Here is a 9,820-nt window from a genome sequence, read left to right as displayed (position 1 = left end):
TAGGCAACCACCACGGAATCCGCCCGTCGGGTGAAGGCTCTCTTGGCTGAGGCGTCTTGGGTCGCCCGTGACTCTCGTCGGACGATGAAAGGATTATGGGCGAAGCCGGTCGTCGTTCTGTCATTTCTCCAGTCGTTGGCGAAGGCTCCAATTTTGCTTCTCCCTTGCTCCGCTGCCTCGTTGCTCCTGCGTCGATCCTCCCTGGATGGGAACTGCGGCGTTGCGTCAGGAGTCGTCGTAGATGAGTGCTGGAGGTGATGCGCACACTCCTCGGCTTTTGTGGTGGTGCGTTAGGTAGCGTAGAGGATGAACCCGAGTCGGAGCGTTTGACGCTGATGGCGAGACGGCGCCTGAGCTGTGGCGCTTGGCGTCCGGTGCAGGCGAGGACGCGCCGGAGCGTGGGCGCTGGGCGCCAGCTGAAGGCGAGGATGCGCCTGAATTGGGGCGCTTAGCGCCAGGCGATGGCGAGGATGCGCCGGAGCGTGGGCGCTTGACGCCAGCCAAAGGCGAGGATGTGCCGGAGTCGAGGCGCTTAGCGCCAGGCGATGGCGAGGATGCGCCGGAGCGTGGGCGCTGGGCGCCAGCTGAAGGCGAGGATGTGCCTGAGTCGAGGCGCTTAGCGCCAGGCGATGGAGAGGCAGCGCCTGTATTCCTCCTCGCTAGGAGGTGCAGAGGCGTCGGCCTGGTTCGCTGGCGTATGCCGATTTCTCCTTCCAGAGGAGAAATATTCTTCTGGATCTTCGTCTTGGCTGCTCTTGATCTCCTTGTTGACGTAATTCGGGCGACTAGGCGCCGTGTTGTAATGGTAAATGTAGCGAGAAATGCGCTAATTAATGATCGTCCTGACTCCACGGGGGGCCTGCTTATCTTCCCTGCGGGTTGACTTTTACTTACGGAAAAGCGTACCCGGCGTATGCCGCCTAGCGGAGGTGCCCGGTACTAGCTGTGCGCGGCGTATATGTAGCCGCCTGAGCGTCTTTCGGCTCCCGAGTTAGCTAGCCCGGCGCGCGCCGCGCAGCGGCGGCGCCCGTACTATCGGTGCGGCCGCTTATGCATTTGTACGATTGAATTTTCGTCGCCATAGTGCGATTGAATTTTCATCGCCACAGACGGTAAGACCCTTTCTAATCAGATCACGTGCGCAAGACAAAATCTAATGCCCAACTGATATCGAGATCACCAATCGACGATCGCCACGGGTAAAAATTCGAAAAGTAGGAGAAACACCCTGCCTAATGAGGGCACTGGCATAATTTTTAATTCGTTAGAGACTTGGAAGATTCCCACTCTTAGAAATTAGAATACACCCCTAAAAAAGAGATATAAAAAGAGGACCCAAAGGGCCATTCACTCTCTCTTGCTTACCACTTCACTTACTTAGCACTTGCTTTATTCACTTAATTCTGTGCGTGCATCTTCAGTTAACATAATTCTCATTAAGTGCCGTGGCACCGCGAAAACTACAAGAAAAAATTATACCAGTGCACTCATCGCCTGGCTAATCTGGAACCCGGCAACCCGGCACATTAAGAAATTCCACACCTTCACCTACGAAACAAAAAGTAAGTCACATTCATCCAATTTAATTTGCGCTATTAACCCTCGTGAGATATAACGCATTACGTATATTATATTAACGCTGGTTTTCATAGTGAAAACCAGATCCGGCAGTCCAAGCCAAACGGTCATTCGCAGGAGTCAGAGGACTCGAACGTCGGTAAAATGCCGATTCTGCGCTACTCGCAATAACAGTGCAACAACAATATCTGTTAGACCCACTCTTCCCCTCTCGCCTAACTACCCCTCCCCCAGCTACTCCCCAATCTACTTCCCCGAAGTCACCGAACTTCCGCTTTCCCCTCGTTCATTCTCCTCTCTATCTACTGTCCTCCTTAACAATTCACCCCCAACTTCCCCGCACCTTTCAGAGTCGGAATTCGACCAAGCGATAGAAGAGTTTTGCAACGAATTGCCCGACCTGGAAGCCGACTCATCTTACCAAGATTAACCAAACCTAAAAATTCCCCCTTCTCTCTTTCTCCCTCCTTCATACCGCATCCTCTTACTCACTCTCACACATACACACACATGTTTTAATTTTTTTTTATTTATCATTAAACCTTTATATTGTATTAACCAGTCAGAACCTAAAATTTAACGGTAGAGACTTTCCCTCGTCATTCTGACTGATGCCCTCCGTACCAGTGTAACACCCGCGGAGCGATAAGCTCAACCACACACAATCACTCACACTCACACGATAAATGTAAGCACTTCCTACATATATATTATATATCATGTATTCGAACTTTTATTTTTATAATGAATAAAATTATATTTTTTATTAATTAAACATTTCTTAACCCCTCTCTCGTTCCCAGTACGAAAGATCGCACTAGGTCCCATCCCGCGTAAAAGGGATTAAATTCCCTGACCGAAAAGGGACCACCGAACGAACGTCTGAATAAACAGCGTAATAGCGATCCGAACGGTCGTTTACCTGCTTTGCGGACCTATCAGTTCGTTCGACCCGATTCCGAACGCTACGAGACGTTTAACTTCGGGAAAATAAAAGATAGTTGTTGCGCCCTTTCGTCGACTCATCCTTCCTCGAGTCTGGACGTAACACTAATTTAAATTTTATTTACAAAATTAATTATGAAAAAAATTTATTCTAATATCTTTTGTAAATAATTATTATAAAATTATTTTACATTTACTTTCTTAGTAATTTTTTTAAATTGGAGAAAAACTGTCAAAAACATTTTTTGAATTGAGATTATAAAATTCCTGAGTTTATAAAAAAATAAAATAAAATGACTTATTTAATGTTTAAATTTATATTTATTTATATCGTTTTACTTCAATTTAAATTAATATTAAATTTTATTTACTTACATCTTTTTTATATAATTATTTAATGATGTATACATATTAGAATCTATATATATATATGTACATGGTCACAAACTTCATATACATAATGCATTCTAGAAATAAAATAGTCAAAAATTCTAATACAAAAATATGAAGATTGCAATAATTTTTGAATTATGTGATTAAAATTCGCTAATAATATTGTATACAATTCATATCCAAGCTTTATACACATACTGATCTGTCATCTCCTATTGCTAACAGATAAAATAAATAAATAAATTTATACAAAACTTGGTCAAATAATAATATAATAATTAATCAATAATTGAAATTATTATTGAACAAAAAATTAAATATTTTACGTACAAGTATAGTTTGATATCAGCTAATTGCATAACATAATACTCATACACATAAAAAATAATAAAATCAGCTGTGCAATAAAAATCAATATTACCTGATTTGTAAAATCAGTAACAAATGACAGATCAGTACACGTATATATGTAGTTACGGATCTGAATGCGCGAGATGTATGCGATATTATAGTAAACTTTGGGGGGGGTCATTTATAACTCAAAACATTACAACTAAAAAATGTTTGTATTTCAATTTTTGACCCTGTTTTATCCCTAGAATACATAATTGTACGGAGGTGGCGAGACAAGCTATGTATATTGTGTGTGTGTGTATATATATACTGGGTGGCCCATTTTAATCCATCCAATCGAATATCTCAAAAACCAAGTCCGGAAGAGAAAAATGTTTCAGACAAAAGTTGTTTGGTTTCGAAGGGGCCATAAGATGGTACCATTGGTTTGACCTTGAAGAGTCATTTGAAGGTCACGTGAAGGGGTTTCTATTTAAGATTTTAAAATTGACCTTCACATGACCTTCAAATGATTTTCCAAGGTCAAATCATTGTCACTATCTTATGGCACCCTTGAAGCCACACAACTTTTGTTTGAAACATTTTTCTCTTCCGGGCTTGGTTTTTGAGATATTCGACTGGATGGATTAAAATGGGCTATCCAATATATATATATATAAGTAATACCGAATATATTACATAAATCTCTGAAAAATAAGAACGCAGACTTTTGCTTATTTTGATTTTTTATTGAAAATTTATTATATTTGTATTTTATAATAGTAGTTAGTGCAGTAGTTAGTTAGCCAGAGGCGGTTAGTTCGTGAGCTGGTTGTTTTAAGAATATTTAACACCAAATGCGTTTTGCATGTTCGCTTTGGTTAAAAAATATATGCCAGAGGCGATCAATTCGTGAGCTGGTTGTTATTTCACACTAGATGCGATGTGCATATGTGTTAAAAAATTTATGCCAGAGGCGATCAATTCGTGAGCTGATTATTATTTCACACTAGATGCAATGTGCATGTGTGTTAAAAAATTTATGCCAGAGGCGATCAATTCGTGAGCTGGTTGTTATTTCACACTAGATGCGATGTGCATGTGTGTTAAAAAATTTATGCCAGACGCGATAAATTCGTGAGCTGGTTGTTATTTCACACTAGATGCGATGTGCATGTGTGTTAAAAAATTTATGCCAAAGGCGATCAATTCGTGAGCTGGTTGTTATTTTACACTAGATGTGATGTGCATGTGTGTTAAAAAATTTATGCCAGAGGCGATCAATTCGTGAGCTGGTTGTTATTTCACACTAGATGCGATGTGCATATGTGTTAAAAAATATATGCCAGAGGCGATCAATTCGTGAGCTGGTTGTTTTGCATGTGCATTATGCTGGTTATAAAATATTTTAGAGGAATTTATGTTGTTAAAACATTTTATTGTATTATATAACTAATTTTTATAACACTTAGATAAAAAAATGTATAAACAAAAGACTGTACTTATTTTTCAGAGGTTTATTTTTTTTCAAAAATATACTAAATTATATATATAATATATATTATTATTTATAATATTTTATTTCTGTAGCTATGTTTTAAAAAATATTCATCCATTAATTTTTCTTTACAGGCGAAAATTATTGAAGCTAACCCAAGAGGCAAATGACTCCCGGCACACTAGCATTACTGAGGGTACTAACGAATCTAAAAATTTGCAAAAATCGGTTGAAGTACTTCCCGATATAATGGATTCGATAATTAGTACCCAAAGAACGCAGTGCCTCGAGTCAACTTCAAATACAGGTATGTGTGAAAATGTTGAATTTTGCGAAGATAACAATAATTTTGTTATCGAAAAGAGTCTTCTGGATACAAATCGTATCCAGAAAAACATGCCTGAAGGCCGTCGCATTGTCGACATTGGTTTTCTGTGGAATGAAATCCACAGAACCTTTGATAATCATATGCAAGGAATAGAGTGCCAATTTAAAGATTGGAAACTCATAAATTTTCATCGCCGTGGGTTAATGACTCAGTTGTTCTTCAAATGCCAAATGTGCAAATATGAAGCCAACATCTGATCAGAACCCACAGAGCCGGAAACAATGGACACTAATACGGCTGCTGTAACAGGAACTGTTACAATGGGAATTGGTTATGCCCAGCTCGAAGAGTTGTGTGCAGCCATAAATGTTCCTTGCATGTCCGAGCAAACCTGTATCAAATATAGGGAAAATTTAGTCGATGACTTTAAAAAAACAGCCATGGAAGAGATGAAAATGGCTGGCGAAGTTGAAAAGCAACTCGCTCTCGAGAGAAACGAAGTTATAAACGGTATTCCGTACATAACAGTCGTAGCGGATGGTAGTTGGATGAAGAGATCGTATGGCAATGCGACTCTCTTTCCGGTATTGGAGCCATAATTGGTTACCGCACCAGAAAGATTCTCTTCGTCGGTATCCGCAATAAATTTTGCACGCTATGTGATGTAGCAAAGCAGAAAGGTATCGAACCAAGAGTTCACAAATGCTATAAAAATTTTGATCGCAATGCGAGCTCTACAAGCATGGAGAGCGATGCCATCGTAGAAGGTTTTAAATGTAGCCTCAAAATGCATGGACTGATATATAAAACAGTTGTTGCCGATGGTGACAGTAGCGTATATCAGGCCATTGTTGATAACAAAACCATACCATGAACATATGGTGACTGTCAAAAAAATTGAATGCACCAATCATTTGCTTCGCAATTTGTGCAAAAAGCTGAAAGGTGCGGCAGAGATGACTCAGCCAAAAATGTGTAGACAGCGTGGCTTTGTACAGGTGCGAAATGTTGTAAAATGCAATATTTTAAAAATACGAAAAGAGGTAATAGAGTCAGCCGCTCGACAAAGAAAAGAAAGGCAACCTCTACATTGTCTGGCTATGGAATTGCAGAAAGATATTTTGAATATTCCTAGTCATGTTTTTGGCGAACATAAGCGATGTGAAGCATGCGGTATATGCAAAGAGAATTGCAATGAGATAAAGAAAAATTATGTACCGTTTCTAAAATTACATGGTTTCTATCCAAAAATAGAGACTGCTGTCATGTATCTCAGCGCTTACTCCGAGAGCTTATTGTTAAATTTAACAAATAACCCTGCAGAATCGTTCAATTCGATAATCTGCAAAGAAATTGGCGGAAAACGTATTAATTTTGGTAAACGAGGCTCCTACGATGCTAGAATTGCAGGAGCAGTTGTTCAATATAATACGCAACAAGTACTTACACAATTACATCAAAGCATGTGTAAGATTGTTCCGCCTATTGTCGAGAATCTGGAAAAGCGACGACAAATAAAAGTTGCAAAAACCAGAGAATCTCGAGAAGCGCAGGGAAGGCAAAGAAAATTCAAACGAGAATCAGCAACAGATTGTTATTACGGTCCGCAGTCGCAAAGGCCGGAACACCCATCCGCTATATTCGAGCAACTGCGACTAAGTCATATAGAAAAGTTGTTCGAAAATGGAAAAAATTGGCAAACAATTGAATTCGAGACCAGAAATCAATATAAGTCCGAATTATGGTTATCATTGAGACGTGAAATGTTGACAGCATCCAATTTTGGAACTGTATGTCGCATGAGACCGACAACATCTTGCGCATTGACTGTAAAAAACATTTTATATTCTCCGTCTATTGATACCGAAGCCATGAAATATGATCGCGATAAGGAAGATGTAGCAAGGAAAGAATTAGCCATGAAATTAAATAAAGAAATAAAACCTTGCGGATTGTTCATTGATAATGAAAATCCATTCTTGGGTTCTTCCCCTGATGGACTTATTGAAGAAAATGGTCTTGTGGAAATTAAATGTCCTCTGTCGGCTGAGCATTTGACAGCAGAAGAAGCCATAAAGACATTGCCTTTTTTAAAAGGTATCTTTGATAAAAAAGATCCACATAAAATGAATCGGAATCACCGATATTTTTATCAAGTTCAAGGCCAATTGAACATAATAGAGCAAGAATATTGCATTTTTGCTGTTTGGACGCCAAAAAGCATAAAAATATTGCACATTAGTACAGACAATGAGTTCTGGAAAAATGAAATGCTGCCTTTTCTAACACGTTTCTACTATGGATGCATGCTTCCAGAAATCGTGGATAGTCGGCATAATAGGCATATGCCAATCAGAGATCCGTTATATATAACAGAAGCTAAAGAAAAAGCAGCTAAAGAAATAATTAGCCGAAAAAATATTCGACAAAATATAATAGAAAATGAAGATCTTCTCGAGAAAAGAAAGCGATTTAAATCTAATGTTTTGCCTATAGAAGCAGCAAATACTGCTATTGCTGCTGCTATGGATATAGAGGAAGATGATGATTGTACCATAGTTAGTTATTCAAATAACAAACATGATATTACGAAAGACGATATGGAGAGACATGAAAAAATTTTAAATTTGATTGCTTCTCTCTCTATCGTGAAAGATAATATCTTGCCTATAGATAGCAAAATAAGCGACGAATCATTAGATCGATTTTTACGCGTCGTAAGAGAAACTTCCGACTTTGAAACGCAAAGTGTCCGATATCTGGAGTTCCCTCATATGATTGCAGCCAGTGATAGTAACAAAAGCTTACAAATCATTGGAGGGAATTGTAGTGATCACTGGCGATGTATTTTCTTTAATGGCACCAAACTTTGCGTATATGATAGCCTCCCCGACTGTACATACGATAAGTTGGTAGCTAAGGAGAAAAACTATATACATCTACGTTATCCTACAATAAAGCAAGATAACATTATTTTTGAAAAAGTTCAAACACAACCTGATGGCATAAGTTGTGGGATTTATGGTGCAGCTTTTGCCACAACTATAGCTTTAGGAGGCAATCCTTGTGAACAAAAATACTCCAAGAATGTAAAATGCATGAGAGAACACTTCTTTAAAATCATAGAAGGTAATAAACTGCTGCATTTTCCAATGTGTTTAGGACCACCCGCCCCCTCCCAAGAAATAGTGCAGAAGCCAGTTTCCCGGGAGAGGGGGGGGGGGAAACCAAGTAACCGGGAAGATCACCCGGTGGGGTTTTAGTCAGTAGGAGTCTGACATAACCCTGGGTCCTTCCTCGAGAACCCAAGGTATCCATGAGGATTTCCCCATCGTGACTAAAAAAAAAAAGGATTATTACTGCATTCAAAAAATGTATCGTGATACTCGTAAAATCATAACTCGATTGCAAATCATAATTGGAGAAACGACAAAAATTGTATATTGGTTGCGGTCTCACGGGAATGGACGATGGAGGGGTCCATTCTATATTTGCAATATTTAGAATATTGTAAAAATATATTATTGTAAATCTATTACATATATATAAAACACATTTATCTACACAATCAAAAAAATTTATATATAAATATAATATATATATGTATACATTGTTGTACATATAACCGTTATTATATATTATAATACATATATATGTATTGTGCCATTGTATGTATGTATGTATGTATGTATATACAGGGTGTTCCATTTTAAAGGACCCACTCAAATATCTCAGAAACACTGCGTTAAATCGAAAAATGTTTCAAACAAAAGTTGTGTGGCTTCAAGGGTGCCATAAGATGGTGACAATGATTTGACCTTGGAAAATCATTTGAAGGTCATGTGAAAGTCAAATTTAAAATCTTAAATAGAAACTCCCATTTTTTATTTAGTATTCTTGTAGCTGACATCGAGAGCTTTCCAAAACACTATAATAAAGTATTTTTTCATTAAGTACTTTTTGAGTACTATTTTATATTTTAATCTGACATATTTTGATATAAAAAATTAAATATCTCGTAAAATATTTAGTTTTTGATAATCTTACCGTAATACTTCTATGTACAGAATAATGAGACAAATCAATTAGTATAAAAAAAAATTGTTTTTAAGAAAATTATTTACAATGTATTTTTTTAAACAATTATTTGTTTTTTTTGGCACTAATTAATTTGTCTTATTATTCTGTACATAGAAGTATTACGGTGAAATTATCGAAAACTGAATATTTTACGAACCGTTTCGCGGTACAGATGCACCGTACCTGAAACAGAGCGCCGCGCGCTTGGTTACGGTTGCTAGGTGAGGATCTCAAGACGCAAGGGGGGCGCGATAGGCGTTGACTCTCGGAAATCGGCCGAAATGTGCAGATCGTGGCATGCACTGATGTAGGGAGACGAGAATAGAAAGAATAAAAGTTGAGCAAATAAAAAAATATAATAATGGGAATAAATGAATAAAAGAATATAATAATGAACGAGCTGAAAGAGAGAAAGAGAGAGAGAGAGAAGGGCGAGTGAACGCGTAAGTGAATATGCGAGAAGCATGAAGCTAAGCGATTCGCGATACGTAATAGATAGCGAGCGAGCGATTAAAAAGAGACAGAGCGTTTGATCGAGAGAGAAAAGATACTGCAATAATGTAAGTGTGTACATGTATATTACTCTCATACGCATGAAAGAAACAAAGATGGTACGATTATGTTTGTCCTTGTCATATAAGATTGCAGCTCCGTCTATCACGACA

The 9,820-nt window shown here is 38.3% G+C and overlaps 1 protein-coding gene across 1 annotated transcript; it reads left to right on the top strand.

Moving 5' to 3' along the window:
- The first annotated feature begins 257 nt into the window (after positions 1–257).
- LOC138935155 (uncharacterized) lies at positions 258–8,338 on the top strand. Its single transcript, XM_070299582.1, is given in 5 exon segments — positions 258–324; positions 381–666; positions 4,882–5,645; positions 5,648–5,934; positions 5,936–8,338. Coding segments are annotated over 5 exon segments (3,807 nt in total).
- Positions 8,339–9,820: the final 1,482 nt, after the last annotated feature.

Source organism: Polyergus mexicanus, unplaced genomic scaffold, assembly GCF_030449975.1.
Source record: "Polyergus mexicanus isolate NDT 795.1 unplaced genomic scaffold, iyPolMexi1.0 SCAF_7, whole genome shotgun sequence".
NCBI lineage: Eukaryota > Metazoa > Arthropoda > Insecta > Hymenoptera > Formicidae > Polyergus > Polyergus mexicanus.
Note: the sequence above shows the minus strand (reverse complement) of the source record. Positions and strands in the feature narration are given on the sequence as shown.